Source organism: Orbicella faveolata, unplaced genomic scaffold (assembly GCF_042242905.1).
Source record: "Orbicella faveolata isolate gen_17 unplaced genomic scaffold, um_ofav_v1 contig_1, whole genome shotgun sequence".
Taxonomy (NCBI): Eukaryota; Metazoa; Cnidaria; class Anthozoa; order Scleractinia; family Merulinidae; genus Orbicella; species Orbicella faveolata.
This window is the reverse complement of record NW_028301536.1, coordinates 4,094,093-4,113,570: the sequence shown is the minus strand read 5'-3', so window position 1 is coordinate 4,113,570 and position 19,478 is coordinate 4,094,093. Positions and strand designations below refer to the sequence as shown.

At 37.8% G+C, this 19,478-nt stretch overlaps 1 protein-coding gene across 1 annotated transcript; it reads left to right on the top strand.

Moving 5' to 3' along the window:
* The first annotated feature begins 207 nt into the window (after positions 1 to 207).
* Positions 208 to 18,541, top strand: LOC149117767 (uncharacterized). The gene is made up of 13 exons (XM_089285831.1): positions 208 to 258; positions 363 to 390; positions 3,605 to 3,783; positions 9,497 to 9,628; positions 10,506 to 10,647; positions 11,592 to 11,718; positions 11,969 to 12,194; positions 13,130 to 13,271; positions 13,361 to 13,993; positions 14,826 to 15,467; positions 16,058 to 16,303; positions 16,562 to 16,930; positions 17,679 to 18,541. The coding sequence occupies exons 1-13, from the start codon at positions 208 to 210 to the stop codon at positions 17,963 to 17,965; spliced, it is 3,204 nt and encodes a 1,067-aa protein (XP_089141957.1). The 3' UTR covers positions 17,966 to 18,541.
* The last annotated feature ends 937 nt before the right edge of the window (positions 18,542 to 19,478 follow it).

The window sequence follows — 19,478 nt, the reverse complement described above, 5'->3', positions numbered from 1 at the left end:
GGGCAAGCCAAGAACTGAGCATTGCCAACGTTCATTAATTTTCGACATTTTCCATCTTGGACTTTAGTCGAACAATGTTTATGATTTCTTATTCCACGCAAACTATTTCAAAGTTCAATACATAATTTATAAATATTATCAGTCAACTCGTTTCATCACTCGAGGAGGGAGTTTGTCACATCCAACCTACTTTAGCAATCTCTAACAATGAAAGTGAAACCATTCATTCACGTTCTATTGCTGTTTCTGCTTCAAAAGGTTTGCATCATTGCATCCTATAAATGTAATTTGTTAAAGCCTAAAACCTTTTCTCGAGTACTTTGATTTATGCCTTTGTTTTGTTTATCTTCGTCACATTTTAGGAGCATTTCGGTATTTGGGAAGTGAAAGGTAAGTTTTCGAAATTTCTCGCAGTTTTTAAATGTATTTGTTACGACTCAGGGATGGAAACGTTTTGAAGAAGTAAAATTCGTTGGATTACATGAAAGGAATTGAATAGCAACTGAGTAAATTCACGAACGCAAACAGTACGAGTTAAGATTGCCTAGGAGATCAAAAAATGAAGATACCAATAATGTCAGAGTTTATGGAGGAGTTCCATCTCTTAAAAATTGGAGTAAGTTATTTTCCTTGCTAGAGCGGCTATGTAATGGTCGCCAATGACTTTGGGCGGATTTCTGACAAAAATCGATTATCCCTGCTTAAAGTCTTCACTTCCAAGTTGTGTTTTGTTGCGTCTAATAATAAGGTCAGAGAGCAAGCTGACGGATACACACTTTTTTTTCAGTCTGTCATATTTTAGCTGAACATCAAGACAAAATTTATATTTTTTCGTGGTTGATTCTCTTTATTCTTGTCGCTTTTCTGTTTGACATGCGTTGAAATTCTAGAAGCGTTGTTCTGAAATGTCCACAGAACATTCTGTAGTAGAATTGTTTTTTTCTAGAACATTCTCCTGAGAGAATATCAAATTTCCAAAATTGCATGATACAGACGTTCACAGCTCTACTTTATTGACTTTACAATAGGAGTCCACTTCAATGTTGTTGATCTATCAAAGTTCATTTTTTGATGCCTGAAATGACACGAAGAAAAGAGAAACAAGTCGCCTTTGTTGTGCGCTTAAACCTGAGCATAAGTTAAACGAAAATCTGTCTGCTTGAGAACCTGGTATTTCAAAACCACTTATAATGGACCTTTTTGGCGATACGGCAGCCATTTTGGATTCTATTGTTTAAAACAGCTATTATGGTATGCTCAGGGGGCAAATTAGTATGCACTTCCCCCAAATGAAAAGGTCCATTGACGATTGACCACGTATTTCAATCGGATAGGGGGGAATGGGGACTTCAAAGTGGGTGAACGTAATTCTATTACAGAAGCAAATCTCAATACAAGCAAATTAATATGATGCCGATTTGAGACCAGTGCCTTTGTGCCAAGGGAACGGGACATTTGACACACACATTCCCTAGAAGTACTGTAATCCTTTACAAGTGGGCAAGGGCCCAGATAATAGTCTCAACATAACGTCTTTCGTACCATGACAGAAGCAAATTTTGCGATTTTAATATTAATACATCTAGATCTACATCTACTTGCTAAAGGTTTTTAAGTTTCCACGAGAATAAACATGTGAAAACCAGAGTTTGAAACCTTCAATGTTGAATTTGAAATGTCGTTTTGAGATTCCGTTTCCGTCATTCGCAAAATAGAGTACACCAAGCTTACCTCATTTGTGTATACGTATTAATTCCCAAAATTTGTGTAGCTTGCCGCAAGAACGCACAATCATGATTGCAGGTTTTTCCTTTTCCGAGGACTACACAACTAAGTAACGTTACTAATATCGTGCGTTGCTCAAAGCTGTAAATCTAATCACAACCATTCAATATATACAATCAAGCGTGCGGTTGTCACCTTTGCTCGTGCATTTTAAATACTGGACGCATTTCGAATTCTGAGGCGTCCTCTGCGGAACAACACTTTGAACGAAGGACCGATCTCTGTGGGCGCTTTCCATTCGACCAAAAATTTCGGTTTGCATTTCCAGAAATTTAAATGCAATGGCGAATGGAGTAGTATTTTCCACAATTTTCCGAAGAAGAGGACAACCTCACGAGATACACGTACCCGTAGATTTCCAAAAGAAAATGTCTTACCGAGAATTTTGTTCCATTTGATCGTCATTCCGGAATTTTCGGTAAGAGGCTGACATTTCAGAAATTTGATAATTATCGGATTTTCCTCGAACATTTCAAGGAAATTTCCGTACCTCTTGCCCCTTTTCCAAATTTCTGAAATATTTTGTTGGACCCTTTCTAACGTGTTTACATCCTTGTGCCACCCTATTCAAACCACGTAATGATTCATTTCGGAGGTTATAATTGTGCATATTGCCAGAATAGTAACTGAGAGTATGTGCAAAACGAACAATTGTAAACTCCCAACTGAATATCACATGACTTGAATTGGGAAGCAGCAAGGTTGTGAACAAGTTAGCCGAATCAGTCTTTCTCAAAATTTCGATTTAGAATTGAAACCTGTCCTTATGTGTTAATTTCAGCCTAGTACCTTGAACACAAGTAGACGCAACTCTAATATTGTCCCCAATTAGTCCACTAGCTAGGGCTAAATTAAACATTTGACACTTAAATAAAGGTTCTTATCTTATCTTAACTAATATTATTTCCACGAGTTCACGTTTCCAGTGATTACGGCTTACACATCTGTAATACATGTAGAAATTGTTCCTTACTTGATTTATAGAAGGGTGTTGCTGTGGGTAACTATATAGAGTATAATACATATGGAATTTCTCTTCGAGAGTTCAACTCCATATGAAGTTGAACACGAAGAGGGAAATTGTATATCTACAAGCAACATGCATTATTTACTAATGACGACGTCTTTGAAGATTTTCCGAAGATTTCAGTCCCACCACTTTCCAAACAGTTCCGAAATTTTCTAAAGATTACAGAAGACTTCCGTGGAAGATCAGGAGATTTTTAGATCATACACTGACAAATTTGATATCAAACATTACGTTATCGATATCATCACAGTAAAATTATCGTAATTTTACACATGTTCAATTACGGCTTTCCTCAGGGTTGGAAATCCTTGTAAAACATTGCAGTTTATATAGTCAATACTAGTTACATAAGCAACGCTTTCGAATGTTATATGGAATGTATCACTTTCTATCATGTCATTCTCATGTAACAAGTAACTGAGTAACTTTATTAATATATAATTGAATTACAAGCCTTAGTAGCTCACAGCTAACAAATTAAGTTATTCTGGACGAACTGCTATTACTTTAATAGTATTATCTAGGTAGTTAAAGGAGTGAATAAGAGAGAGAGAAAAAATGAAATTAAAGAAATTCGAGTAGATAAACAAAATTAAGCCGAAATATTACACATAACACATAATGTAGAAACTAAGTAGCGAAGCGAATTAACTTGGTTGATGTAAGACAATAGAGCGAGTTAACAGTAATAATCGAGAATGAAATGGGAAAAGAGGACCTTATACTAATACTAATTAAAGAGCGAGAACTAATTAAAGAGTGAGAGATACTTAGAGATACTCTTTCCAGGACAGTGCGATTTACCCCTGGGTGTAGAAGATAACTCTGTTCAAGACTCAGACATGACGGCCTCTTCAATCTGGGACTTCAATCATGCTCCAAGCCTTGGCAGACTGAATAACGTCAAGTCGGGAGATTACATAGGTGGCTGGGCTGCGAAGGTCGCTCTACCCGGAGAATGGATGCAGGTATAAATTTTGTGTACTGTTGGGTGCGTATCGACAACACTACGCTGGATTTGATGCGTTTTCAGAGTGAAACCTCCGTTTTCAATTTCCTTAGGTATAGTGTGGACTGGGCCTTGGTTATAAATCATTCAAATCGCTCTTGACACTTTTCAAAGAATAACACTGCCAGGTTAAGCCAGGATGACGTCAATATAGCCGGCTGTCGTATAGGCCTAGACACAAATATCCGGGTGTTTTCTGAAATATCTAGAATTTTCCCATATATTTAAAATACCTGAGGAAATTTGGGGACAATCAAAGCTTTTTCTCTCTGAACTTTTTGTTTTTCCATGGTTTTCAAGAAACGTTCTCCCTTAATTCATTTCAAGTACTATCCAATTTAGCGGTTCCCCAACTGGAACTGAATGGAGCGCTTTCATTTGGACGAAAATTTCTGGTGTGAATTCCCGGAAATGGAACAAAATTTTGTGGATTTTTCGGGAAAAAGAAAATTTCGCGAAGTATATTTCTTACCCGAACTTTCTGTTCCATTTAATCCATGCAGTTCCTCCCGCAATTTTCGGTTGCATTTGAGTGGTTCGGTTTTCGGAAATTCAACAATTTCCGGATTTTCTGGGAACTTTCCCAGGAAATTTTCGTACCATTTGTCCCCTTGTCAAAGGTTTCGGAATTTTTGGTGGAATTGAAAGCACCCACGTATTCCACAACAGCCATGTTTCAAAATGGCGTCGCTAAGCAGTGTTGTTTTGAAATATCTTAGGATATTTTTTAGTATCTCTATTTCCGCATAAATGATGAAGAACTGTTTTTCATAGTTAGTCAGCTTCCGCAAGCGAGAATGTTGGCCCCAATTGGTTTAAGATGTTTGTTTTAAAACAAAAGATAAAAATGAATTTAGAGTAATTTTCAGGTTATTAAGAGGCTGTCTCTGTAAAAACCGACCACTGATTTTACTTCGAAAATTCGATATTTCTCATAAGCTGGGATTTCAAAGCCCTTACCTAGTCAATCACTAAAATGAGTTTTACTTGATTAAAAATTCTAATCGAAGTTTTCTAGGATTGATTGAAGTTCGGTCCGTTCGATACAAGTTGCATGCCTGCCGAAACTGGAAAAATAGCACATATCGCCGGCGCTCTAAAAAAATAACATTCGCTCAAAAGTCATAATTCTGCTTTTCAACTATAGATATATCATAGCAGTTTGTTTAGCCATATTGCAGTTATAATTCAATGTTGTTCCTTCAACGGTTAAAAGAAGATTTTCTACCCGTTAAATCGAGTTTTGAACCAAACGCGAAAATAGCTCTACTTTGAAGCCACGTTTCAAAAACGTGGCACCTGTTTGAATCTGCTGAACTACGTGAATAGAAAGTATAAATGTACCTTAATTTTAAACAATAAAAAAATTTGTCTGCCCACTGGGTTTTCAAAACTAACGACCGCTTAAGGGAGTAGGTCACTCCAAAAACCGTGTATTTTTTTCCATCACCAAAGAAAAGTTCTCATTGAGTTGAGTTACTCACCATTGTTTTAGCTTCTGAAGTGGATGTGATCCTAGTGAAAAAGAAGTAAAAAATTCGACACCGGGACCCGCCATTTTGAAAGGATCTTGAAGGCCAGGCCGCATATCCGTGACATCATTCCGTCCGAGAATGTGTTTGTTCGTTTGAGCTTTAGTATGGCAGCGCTTGAAGCTAGAACGTGCTAGTGATTGCGGGGGTGATGATAATCAAGTTGAATGGAACGATTGGTTGGAAAATGCTCTGTGGTGTACTTGTGAGAGATGTGCAACCATGCTGACGCAAAGAGAATGTGTTTGTTGCCGAGAACAGCCGGAGTAGGTCACCAAGATGGAAGGTACATTTTGCAGTACAATTGCAATGGACGCAGTTAGCAGAAGAGGAAGTTTATTTTTAACTGTACATTGCTCTCAGAATTGAATTGGTGGTTTAAATCCCCAGTATAATGGGAGTTCTGGTACCGTATCACAGAAGCTGACGAGTTTTCAATGGCGTGTTTAAATCGGGCGAATGCTTTCCACCTCACAAGTCTGTGTTTTTACTTATAAAATTTGGATACTTTTTGCCCTTGCTCGTAAGTGTTTGCCAGGTTTCTTTACACTTATGGACAACGTGGACTCTTGTGAAATACGGAGTGACTTTACATGCAAGATGCGAAGTGAAATCGACGTCTTTGAGGTGAAATGTGAAATTGACGACATTCCTTATCATTACGTAAGATTTTTTGTGAGAATTGTAATTTGTATTGTTGGAAAGCTAAGCATATGTAATAGATTTTGGATAGAAGGAAAAAGTACATGGAACTTTTACATGCGTAAACATTAGCTGATGAAGGAAAATTCACTCTGCTAGTGTGTTTACTGTATCGCATGTGTCGTGTTTACTCGCCTCGTTACTTGACAAAGTATGCAGTAAAATAAAAGCTTCATTTTTACCGTAGATTTGCTTTCATTAGCAACTGTAATTCCAAAAAATGATGTGAATGCAAAAACACTATCCTTAATTAATAATGAATCGTGTTGATAAAATTGACAACAAATTGCAACACATTTCAGACAAAATATTATTCACATGCGGATATCGGATTTGGCTATAGCAGGAGTTGTTATCGGTAATTGTCGATATGTAGATAGGACTGATGTACAGTTAACTACTTCTTCCGATGTATTCCAAATCAAATTAGACAGCATTTAAAAATTTGTAAGTATTTTAACTCATCCTTAGCTGTCAAGGCCGATTATTAAACACGCTCTGATTTTAGCCCACACAAGAGATTTATAAAGCGAAAAAAATACTTTTTCGATAAAAGAAAACCGTACCTGGTTAGTCTGACTTGTAATTTTAAAGAAATCTGCAGGGCATTTGAAGTTCCCACGGTGCCCTAAGAAATTTAATAAATCACTTCCAAAAAACGCATGCAGTCGCTATGCATCAATGAACACGAAAACACGAAAACCCTAGCACCAGACTACGAAATATAATGAATTAAAGCTTGTAACATAGAAGCTTTTTTTTTTTTATAAATACTGGTAAGACTGGTAAATGATGAACAGAATTTCATTCAGCCATTTTCCCTGTTATTATGGAAAAAAAAGCGGCAAACTGATTATACATGAAACTGACCCGTGATTCACGCCGTTTTAGCGTCTTTTTCGTGAAAATATATTGCCTGAGGGGTCGAAAATTTTTGGCGACTAAAATACTTGTGCTGGCGACCAAACCTGAAAACTTAGGGGCCAGCTGGCCCCAAGGTTTTTTCTTGAAATTCGAGCCCTGCAGTCCAGCGAGGAGCTTCAATTTCTTGCGCAGAAATAATATTTACCCAATCAAGTCAACGACAGTTCTGCCGGGCAAAAATATTTTAAAAAATGAAAAGTATAACTGATAGCTACCTCTTTTCGTTCCTTGCGATGCGCCGTTCGCTTGCAATACGTGCCTTTACAAGGGCCTTCCATTGAAAAATTGTCGGAAAGCATTTTTCTTCAATGACCTCCTTCTTGTGTTTCCAGCCACAAACTCAAATCGGTATTGAGTTTTGAAACAGTCGTCTGTGAAATGCTCTTTGCACACATACACATTTTCGAGTTTTTTTGGCACAAATCTCTCATCCCGACGTAGCTGTTCGAACCACTTCTTTGGCAATTTTTTTTTTTTTTTTTAAGGCAAGTTAAGGAAAGTCACTCCTCTTTCCCTATTCTTTTCGGTTCCGGTTTTACAGCCCGGGCCGAATTTTTTTAGCTCACAACTGAATTTAGAACAGAAAAGAAGAGCTTTAGCCTTTGAGCTTTGCGCCAATTCGGGCGGAATGATGTCACGGATATGCGGCCTGGCCTTCAAGATCCTTTCAAAATGGCGGCTCCCGGTGTCGAACTTTTCACTTCTTTTTCATTGGGATCGCATCCACTTCAGAAGCTAAAACAACGGTGAGTAACTCAACTCAATGAGAACTTTTTATTGGGGATGGAAAAAAAATACACGGTTTTTGGAGTGACCTACTCCTTTAAAGTTCAGGAAATTTTGAAAATATTTCAGCGAGTAACTATCACACTCTCGCCATCGTAAAGTGCTCCGTTAAATTCACGTAAATCTCTTACCTGGCTGCAAGATTAAAGTTTTGGTCCTTTGTAGCGATCCTTGAAAGCTAGGTAGCATTAAAACTGCGAGCTCTTCCTTCCAGCTGAAGGTTTGTATATAAAGTACATTCATACGTTCCTCATCCGTGTGGAGCGTGACGATCAAATACTTGGATGTTCTTTGTATTACTGACCATTGTTTTCCTCGAAGCCGTTTTAATCATGTAGAGTCCTCTTGAAAGGTGTGTAGAAGAACTCTTTTGGACAACTCTCGGCACACATACATGTATGAACAGTAAACGGTGATACGGGGAGCCAAGCAAGGATTGATAAATGCAACGGCCATTTTGTGTTTACAACAGGTGTTTTAGTTCCCAATCTTCCCGTGAGTATCATTACTCACGGGAAGATTGGGAACTAAAACACCTGTTGTAAACACAAAATGGCCGTTGCATTTATCAATCCTTGCTTGGCTCCCCGTATCACCGTTTACTGTTCATACATGTATGTGTGCCGAGAGTTGTCCAAAAGAGTGCTTCTTCACACCTTTCAAGAGGACTCTACATGATTAAACCGGCTTCGAGGAAAACAATGGTCAGTAATACAAAGAACATCCAAGTATTTGATCGTCACGCTCCACACGGATGAGGAACGTATAAATGTACTTAATATACAAACCTTCGGCTGGAAGGAAGAACTGGCAGTTTTAATGCTACCTAGCTTTCAAGGATCGCTACAAAGGACCAAAACTTTAATTTTGAAGCCAGGTAAGAGATTTACGTGAATTTATCGGAGCACTTTACGAAGGCGAATGTGTTAGTTACTCGCTGGAATATTTTCAAAATTTCCTTTAAGCGGTCGTTAGTTTTGAAAACCCAGTGGGCAGACAAATTTTATTATTGTTGTAAATTAAGGTACATTTATACTTTCTATTCATGTAGTTCAGCAGATTCAAACAGGTGCCACATTTTTAAAACGTGCCTTTAAAGTAGAGCTATTTTCGCGTTTGGTTCAAAACTCGATTTAAGGGTAGAAAATCTTCTTTTAACCGTTGAAGGAACAACATTGAATTATAATTGCAATATGGCTAAACAAACTGCTATGATATATCTATAGTTACAAAAAAGAATTAGGACTTTTGAACGAATGTTATTTTTTTTAGAGCGCCTGCACATGATATGTGCTATTTTTCCAGTTTCGGCAGGCATGCAACTTGTGTCGAACGGACCGAACTTCAATCAATCCTAGAAATTTTAATTAGAATTTTTAATCAAGTAAAACTCATTTTAGTGATTGACTAGGTAAGGGCTTCGAAATCCCAGCTTATGAGAAATATCGAATTTTCGAAGTAAAATCTGTGGTCGGTTTTTACAGAGACCGTGAGCCTCTTAAGATTGTTTTTTTGAGAATCTTCGGAAGATATATATTTGGGCGATTTTACATGATATTTGCGTCAAGGCCTAACTCGCTCCAGTATGACATTTCCTGATGGTACAGTGTAAATAAATACAGAGCCGCGAGAGGAAACCATCGCGATTTATTTGGAATGTGTCTTACAAATAACAACAATTTACATCGTTGAAAATAATTTGAATTCTATCTGTCTTTATACTAATAGATTAACTTAAGGAGGATTACAAAAGTGACAGCAATCACTACACAAGGGAGGCAGGACGAGGATCAATGGGTGACGTCATACAAGATCTGTTACAGTCAAAAACTAGATGGCTATTGTCAACCCATAGATCAGGTACCATTATTTCTAGAAAAAGTTATAGCAATAGATCGAGGACTTTTTCCGTGTTTACATAGTCTCATCTAAAAGCTTGGGGGGCTGGGAGAACTCTCGAAAGTTATGCAAACTCTTGACTGCGTCTCTGGTTTGAGTACTTTCGTAGTTCTTCCAATTCCCTTGGCTTTTAGATGAGGCTATGTGAACACGGAAAAAGTACTCTATTGCTTTTATAAAATATTTCCCAAAAATACACACGAATCTAAAATTTCTCAATCGTGTTTATGTACTAAACACAGCTATCGACCAATGAGAGCGTGCGTAGTATCTCAGTTACCGCATTATATCCATATAACGCGGTAGTTCTTTTTTTTTTCTTTTTTTTTTTCTATATGACTGATTCTAATTCTAAACTAATTTTTGACATCTATTTTTTAAGAGAATCTTCATTTAGTTTGGAGTTGAGTCTAAATCAAGGTTTCGCTTCACTTCACTTTCCTTTCCTCTTCCATACCCACCTTACCCCACCCCCCACGAATATAGGCCGATGGACTAATACTTTACCTTTTTGAAAAAAAATTAACTTTTGATTATACTTCTCCAGTCGGAGCTGGGTTTTTGTATTTTTTGTGTTTTAATCGTAAGAGAATACAGGTAGAACTTCCTGCAGTGTTAATTTAACTACCGTAGCACTTGCTTTTCGTGTCATGTTGTTACGTTTAGAGAGTTTACAGTGTTCTTGGTCACAGCCTGAATTTTTCAGATGCAACATCCCTAAGACGTTTTCGTCGATAAGGGTCTTCTCCCATTCTTGCCCGTCAAATAAGCTCGCCAAGGAAGACAACGGAATTTTACAGCATTTTATAATTTCATGAATGTTTGATTAATAACGCAGGAATTTGTGGGAAATTCTGACAGAAATACGCTAGTTTCTAACACCTTCACAACCCCTGTCTACGCTCGCTTGGTAAGAATTCTCCCTCTAACATGGTATTGGCATATTTCTTTGAGGCTAGAGCTTTATGGCTGCAAGGAAGGTAAGTCAGTGTTGAATAGAAATTTATTAGCTAATCTTTCTCTAATTAAATGTGTACAGCTCATGGAATATTTCTTCACGCCTGGTAGCCGCCAAAACGACATCTGAGTAACTTCTGCAAAACTTTCACACTGTTACCCAGACGCTGGTTGTGATTCTGAATGCCGGTTTAACAAAAACAAAACTTGATAATTAGTTAAATTTAGTCGTTGCTAATCTTTTTAATGTCATAATTTATTAAATTAATTTAGTGGCCTGCCCTACAACGATCGAGAACCTTTTTATAATTATTACAGTCATTTCTGATTCCTGCTGTCTGTGTGTTTTCTCTCATAACCGTACTCAAATTCGCAATTAGCCATTAATCAGAAGCCATGTCTACTGTCCTGATATCCTGCGATATCAAGTCACTGACCTGATATGGCTACAAGGCCGAATCTAGGTAAAGTAAATACCTAATCGTACCTTGTTTGGTACGCTTCGGCGCCATATCAGGTTTGTTTGGTCTAGCCATGGGTATTTTGGGGAGACCACGTTTCGACAAAATACGAAGCATGGCTCGACCAAACTGGCATGATATGCCACCGAAGCCTGCCAAAAAGGTACGATTAGGTATAAAAGTACGCGACGATTTAAACCTTAAGTTAACCTGGCTAATTAAATCAATCACTAGATCAAACAACCATTTTTAATCAGTATCCGAGCTTTCTCCGAAAGTTTCTGCTTTATCCCAAATATTTGCGACTACTTTTAGTGAATTTGCATATTTTCCTGAAGATTATCATTCCAAAATTTCCAATCGTTTACTCAACATTCAAAGGGACCTTGCTTGAACTATTCGCAGGTGTTTCCAGCTTATCCTCCGTTCTATATTAAATCTCAGATTAATTAAACCATTAAGTGTTTGAATTATCCTTTGCTATTTCTTGTTGTTCCCTTTAACAGGTTTTACTCCTATCCCAGGCCCCGTGTGCATGGAAAGTCTTGGAATGGAAACTAGGAAAATACCAAACTCTGATATCACGGCTTCCTCAGTTTATTCCTCTTCTCATCATATGCCGCAGTTTTCCAGGTTTGGAAAATAATGTGCTAATGTTAATAAAACATAACCTTATGACCCGGCAACTTTTGCTTGTTTTGTTGTTTTCTTTTTTTGTGTCAGTGCTACTTAATTTGTTGCACTATTTGTGGCTGCATAAATCAGCACTAGTGATGCTTTGAGTCAATTATAAAGTCATGGTAGATAACGAAACGGTTTAATTTGTGCATAAACTGAAACAGTTCCACAACCCCTCTGATGGTCTTGTGAATATCTCTTGCAGATTACACTTGCACGATACTTCTTCCCACCACGGAGGTTGGTCTTCATTAACTAACGATCAGAATCAGTGGCTTCAAGTGAAATTTGGTCAACGAGTGGAGATTAGACGGGTGGCGACACAAGGAAGACAATCACCGGGTTATACCCAGTGGGTCACTAGTTACATGCTTAACTACAGCTCTGATGGCCTACTGTTTTATCAGTATCGAACAAATAAAAATCAAACGGTGGGTAGTTTTACCCACAAGCCATACGATTCAGTGTTCTTCTAATGTTTGTATAGCCTGTGTCACAACTGTGACACAGGCTACTGTTTACACAGTGCATGATTATAGGATAGGATGTAGCGTGAGTGATAACAAACAGTAGTGAGCCTTGCTATCAGAAAACAATACCCAGGAGGGACTCGTAACAGGAGAACTGCCTGCTTTAGGTTAAACAAAATACATTGCCATCCACATCAACTGGAATCTGTCCTGTTAGTTGACATCAGCCCTTTCACAACTACTCTGTTGCATTACTAATCAAAACGGTTCTAAAACTCTGACCAAGAAGTTCCAATTATTCACAAGATCCGCCAAGAACACCAAGATGAAGGGAGTAGGTGATTTATATTTAACTCTTTGCGATTTTCCCTAATCACAAAGTATAATTTAAAACAAAGTATATTCAACTTTTTCAAGTAATATACCAAACACGAGAGACCGTGTATCATCGGGACATCCAAACACCGAGAAGAGAGTTAACCATACGACGCGCAGCGGAGTATTTTTGGCGCGAAATTCGAGCTGTTTGGATAGCCGATGAAGCACTGTCTCGAGTGTTTGATATGTCTTCTCAATTGAAACAAAAACTAAGGAGCAAACGGAGAAGAAAAACCATCAAAAGCTTATTAAGACCGGGTATCCAAAACTCCTTCAAGGTTGTGATTTTCTAAGTTTTAATTTGATGAATTATTAATGAGTTTGAGAAGTTGAGTTCAAAACCTCATGCAGGTTAACACCTATTTTGCACTTTAATAGACTAGTATAGTAATTTTTAACCTAACTAAGTTTCAACCAATGTAAAATGTCGTTACTTTAGCAAGCTTTGAAGTGCTGCTCAAGATAGTGTCCGATTAGCAATTATGAACTTAAACTTCCGCACCTTGTGGCTTCAACAGGTGTTCAATGGCAACTCAGATCGGAGTACTGTAGTGAGCCACGAGTTCAACCCGCCAATCGTTGCTCGGTATGTTCGACTTCTGGCTGTCACGTGGCACCATCACATTTCAATGAGGGTGGATTTTTATGGCTGTATTCCAGGTAAAGTAGAAAAAGTGGCAAAAATTTGTTAAATCTACTAATTTGCAATTCACCCTTTCCTATTATTTAATTTTCTGTTTTTTCCCTAGACACGCCAGTTCCAACTGCCGTGTATCCTCTAAACGGTCAATTTGGCACACGAGACCTGAGTTCCAATCAAAATCCTCTAGGCGTCCCCTATAACGTACAGCTCGCCCCAGGCCCCTTTGGTCAACCAAATGGCTCGTACCAGTTCTCCGGAAGCTCCGCTAGCTATATTGAGTTCCCAAACAACGGGGGATTGGACATAAGGTACTCCATAACTCTTTTAGCCTGGGTTTTTCTGGAGAATACTGATGGTCCCATCTTTCACTATGGAGTTGATTACTATGGCGTCCATCTCTGGATTGTCGGAGGTTATTTGTTTTGCCAATTTGGAAGATCGGGAAGCGACATCAGGATGCTGCATGGCGGCAGTTTAAATCGAGATACGTGGAATTTTGTTGGTGCGTCCTATGATTTTGTTACCGGCTTTGCAAGGCTTTGGATCGAAGGCAAAGTGTATGAAGAGCAGAATATGAATATAGGTACACATGAACTGAACACTTCTGGGGCTGTCAGAATGGGCGTGGTGACTGGAGATAACAGATTTCTCAAAGGAAGAATATCTTGTATGCAAGTGTACAACAAGGCTTTGACGGAGAGAGAAGTACACGCTGTCAAAGGACTCTGTTTTAAAAAAGGTTTGTTTGAAATCATTTATAGCCAGTTAAACAGACGTCATTCTTGGCGTTCAATTTTCCACTACTCGAAAGAGGTCTGATATTGGAAGTGAATAAACCTCTTTGTTATACCTCTTAACTCAAATTCGTTTTCCGATTGAGGAAATTCGTGTCACGCGTCGTGGGTCAAAACTCACTAACTCCCTACGGAAACAGAAACTTGACCTTTCGACTCGCACATGATCAGATCGTGCTCCTTGAAACCGCTGCACATTTGTGAACCAGCCGGCGTCAAGCAAACGATTTCTTCGCAGTTTTTTTATTTTTATTTTTATTTTTTTTCATTTTTGAGTTAGGCGGTATAACAAAACACTTAATAACTGGTCCCTCGTGAAACAGTGAGTTTTGTTTTCCCTCGACCTCAATGTTCCCCGAGGGGAACATTGTGTGCCTCGGGGAAACAAAACACACATTTTCTCTTGGGGCCAGTCATTAAGTGCTTAACATTTACCGATGACGTATGAGTAGTTCAACAGAAACCTGTGTTCGTTTTTAGATAGGTGGCTGCTGAAAATCAGTGAGAATTTAACAGAAGTTAAGTCACAGAGACGAGCCCTGCTTTGGGTTGCTGTGCATAGTACTAGTTTTAGGGGGAAATTCGGTCTCCCTCGCGGAGCGTCTCTCTGTCCGGGAATATTTCATAGTTCTGGTGAATTAAAGGGAAATCTAAAAAACGTATACTCTGCTGTAAAAGGTGATGGACTACTCACTGACGAGAGATAAATCTAATTGATCAAATTCACAACTAGCGTACAGATGTACATTATACTAACCAGCGCAAATGCTTTTTCAGTTCCACTGAATCCTGTGGCATTTTTTCCTCTGAACGGACAATACGAAACAACAGACACCAGCCACAGCCACAATCTCCAAGGGAATGCGTCTGGTGTTGAACTAGCGCCAGGCCCCGACGGTAGTATGGGAGGTTCGTACCAGTACTCCGGAAATTTAGGCAGCTTCCTTCATTTCCCAAACAAAGGAGGTCTTGACACCAGATACTCAATGACGCTCTTAGCTTGGATATACCACGAACAAACAAGTGAAGGTCCGATCTTCTGTTATGATGGTCCCGCAGAAAACGGCATTCGATTTATACTCACTGAAGATGGCCGTTTCCGCGCAATTTTACGAAGCTCGAACTTTTCTCATTTGAAAACTCTAACTAGTGGCATTCTTGAACCTAAAACGTGGCATTTTGTTGGCGCGTCTTACAACTACGTCAATGGAGAGTGCATTTTATGGATCAATGGGAGTATTTACAACAAGAAAGTCATTGATTCGCCTTCTGAGCTGGCAACTCAACAAAGTGTCATTATGGGAGCCGTACCAGAGCAAGCTGAAAAATATAAGGGGAGAATTTCGTGCGTACAGCTTTATGACAGAGTTTTAACTGAACTCGAGATTGAGGAAGCCAAACAGTCGTGTTTTACAGTGGGTGAGTGTATTCTTTCGAATACTTTCTGACGTTAACTCTTTGAATCAAGTGAATTTGATACTTTGCTCATCTACTTTTCAGGAGAAAATACTTAACGAAGTTCTTCCAAAGGTTTGGAGGAAAAAAAGAATATCATGTATTTCAAATAAACAAGAAAAATCTTTGGATTAATTTGGGGGGCACGGAATTTCTCTTATGTTTCATCGGAAACTTTGATAAAAATTTCTTTGACAGAACAGAATTTATAAAGAGGGAACAAGAGAGAAAAGTTAAACTTCAATTCAATTCAATTCATTTTTAATTTAAACTTTCACAAACATCAATTTTACAGAGGTGACAGAAAAAAATATACTACATATAAATATATACAAATTACATATAGAAGATGATAAATAGCATTAATGAAATAATTTACAATTGTGATTAAAAAATAAAGTGTTTAAGACAGAAAGAAAAGGAAATAACGGAAGACAAATAGTTTTAATGCAAGGTTGATTGTGTGGAGTTTGGAACACCTAACTAGTTTATAATCCCTGTTAGGCGATCATTAACGCTGAGTGCATTTTCCTTACTTTTTCAAACGGTCACAGGACGATCTGATTCAAATCAAACTGGTTATCTCGGTGAAACAGTAGAAATGAGATGCCACGCTTTGGAAGGTAAAACAGTACGCTGGAGAAAAGATGGCGCTGCACTGCAGACGAAGACCGCTGGTTATGGCACGAGCCTGCGCACCAGCATTGCTCAGCAATCTGATGAAGGAATTTACACTTGCGATATTATAAACAGCACAGGAAAGATCCAGGCATCATACAATATCACGTTAAAAGTAGAAGGTCAGTCTGAAAGCTTTCTTTTGATGATATAAAAAGAGGAGATGAGTTGTTATAAATCTAGTCTCAATAATCATCAAAAACATAGTTTTTTTCTTACAATACTATTACATTGTGTAGCCGTAGACGATGAGTTTGACAATTGCATTCGAGAAGTTAATTTCACCATAAATTTTACTCGGAATATACAAATATAGTTCTAATGTATTCTTTGCGGTTACTGCGGTTCTGAAAATTTGTTTGTCCTAATTTTGATTTCAGATCAGAATTTCCTTTGCTCCTCGTTCAAAGGGGATTACAAATCCGACAGCATATGGAAGCGCTGGAGTGTGTTGCACGTAAACTACCACGAAGGAAAATGGTTCAGGGCTGATAAAGGAGCTACTATGCCAAGTTCTTGTGTGTTGAAAGAAAGCTGTGGTGTCCACGCTCCTGGTTGGTTGAACGGCCAAATTTCGTCGCGTGAGGCTGGGATCGTTCAACGCCAAGTTTGTTTCAATTTTCTTAAAGATTGTTGTTATTACTCATTACCAGTACAAATTAAGAAATGTTCTGACTTCTTTGTTTACAAGCTAAAGGAAGTTCACCCTATGATACCTGGGCAATACTGCTTCACAATGAACACAGTAGGTAGGTTCACACAGCAATGTTATATGGCAGGCTGAGACCATGCCCTGCGTACGGCTGGCGCGCGTGAAATTTTAGTGGACAAATTAAGATTCAGAAGGCGGGAAAAATGTACTGTCCTCATATCATTGTACGGAAAGGCAATGAAGCATGGTAACCTGTTTCATTGGAGATGGCATTGAATATTCACGAAAAGGGATTTATAACTTCAGAAACCGTATTAGATCATAAAATGTGAAAAATATAAAACATTTTATATCTCCAATCTTTTAATTTAGCGCCAAAAAATGGGTCGTCCGCGTTCGGCGACTCACTAGTACTTGTAGTTCGTTGAGTGTCGCCAGGAGATAATAGATCTGTTATTTTGAACAAAATATGTTGTTCTGTGTCAAATTTAAGCCAGAATTCTCGAGTTAAGTATTAGAAGGGGCCAAAGCAAATTTAGCATTGTCTTTATTTTTGTTAGCTGCGAAAACAAGGCTATTAACGTGTCCTTAGGACAGCTCAGTTTTGACTGCCGCTCGTACTTTGGGAGCAGTCGCCGTATGCAAGGTGATGATTGATCATGAATTCCTCCAATACTGACCCCAGAATATGGCTAAAGAAATAGCAAACTGATATTGATTAAAGCAAGTACTTTCCAGTGGTATTTAACAGCAACGGCGGTGGATATGGGAATTTATTCGGGATGGAAAAAAAAAAAAAAAGAAAAAAAAAAGAAACATGGCAATTTTGTTTCTTCTTCTTGCAGAATTTCTTGATCAACTTAGTAACGTCATGTATACGTCATCAAAAGCTAATCATACTGTTATTGGTCACGTGATGTGGTCTGAGAAGTCTGTAGAAAGCTCACTGCAGTGCATGAAATATTGTGCAAGCATGGCGAATGGACAATGTAAATCATTTAACCACAACAAGGTGACAGGCGAATGTCAGCTTAATAACGAGACAGGACGAGATGAAATTGACAATATGAGGCAAATAGAGGGATACAATCACTATTACATCTCCAAAAGCAATCCTATGATGTTGCCATAGAGACAAGCCTACCACGCCGAGCATGATAAAAGGTTGTCTCCGCGTGGAAGTGATGAAAAGAAGAACTTGATTTAGACTTTGTTCTGGAAGAGGCAGTACACCAAATTCTTGTAAAGTAAAATCGTTGTGCAAGTCATACATGAACTTCTTTATTATTTATCATATAACTATTTTTCACGGGACAGTAGGTAAGGGACATTTTAAATACATTTGTTTCACCACTTTCCTCAAAATATTTTAGTGCATTGGACTCTAAACCGACGGATTTATTCGTGATCTTTGTAAACTAAGAGTGAAGGCGACTATAGTACGGTTGCTTTATTAGTCTCTTCATGATGTGTAACTGTACATACAATATTTCCATTGTTTATTAAGTTAAAAGCTGACCCCTGCGTAAAGGCATTGGCCAAATGAAAGGCAATATGAAAGAAGAAGAAACAAGAATGGAACGAAAGGATTTTAAAATTAAAAGAAGAACAATTTATCCTCTGAAAATTTACAGTTATTTATTATCCTAAGCACATGAGGATGACAATGAACTTCCCTGGGTAGCATGATTAGAAAAAAAAACAAAAACACTTGTACTTTTCAACACTGTATTTGTAAACCAGTTTGTTGAGGAATTCTGAGAGTGGAATAAATAGCTGGTGATAATATCGTGTTTATGGAATAAATATTTCTTGCTCTCTGTCACTGTGATCAAAATTCATATAAATACTAGTAATACAAAGACCTTATTATCACAGATAGTTCACTTGCTCGCGATAGGATAAAAGTTGAATACATATATATGGGCAGAGAAGGGACTAAATGCTTCGTTGTAATAGTTAGACATTATTAATAATTAACAAACCAAAACAAAGAAAAACAGTATACGAAAAAATTTCTTTTTCCTTTCCTTACTGACTACGAGCCAATAATTATAATTCGAAACTAGACTTTTAAATGAAATTAAAAGTTTATAGCAAAAATCAACTTTAATACGTCAAACGTTTTAGCTCCACTTTGAAAACAGTACAAACCGCGAGGAAACCTAAGCTACGAGCAATAATAATTCGAAAATATTTTTTGTGCCTTAGAAAAGTTACTAATTCAAATTATGGAGAGGGTTGTAATGGATATTTCCGTAATACAAGATTTCTCATTTCGTCTGACATGAAAGTTTCAGCGGCTGATGGTTTTTTCCTTGACTTAGATCGCGATCTGCTAAATAGTAATTTTGTTTCTTATCTTGATCACTAGTCGTGTTAGAATGCACTGATGTCGTTTACAATATAATTAGGGTAAAAAAAATCTGTCCCAATGAGAAATAAGTAAAATTCAAATGTATTGAGTCGTCGCTTTTAGACGTGATTCTTTAGTTGATAATACTATTATTGCAAGCTTTACTCACATATAAATTTACTTAAAACAAATTCAAACTACAGACAAATAAAGTTTCCCTCCTCAAGTGATGAAACGTGTTTGAGGTCAACTGAAAAATCCTTATAAATTATATATTGAACTTTGAAAT

Excerpts from the sequence above, each read along its gene's own strand:
- LOC149117767 (XM_089285831.1), top strand. The coding sequence starts at position 208 with ATGAAAGTGAAACCATTCATTCACGTTCTATTGCTGTTTCTGCTTCAA. Across the intron at positions 10,648-11,591 it reads GCTTTATGGCTGCAAGGAAG|GTTTTACTCCTATCCCAGGC; the intron begins GTAAGTCAGTGT and ends TCCCTTTAACAG. Across the intron at positions 16,304-16,561 it reads TATCACGTTAAAAGTAGAAG|ATCAGAATTTCCTTTGCTCC; the intron begins GTCAGTCTGAAA and ends TTTTGATTTCAG.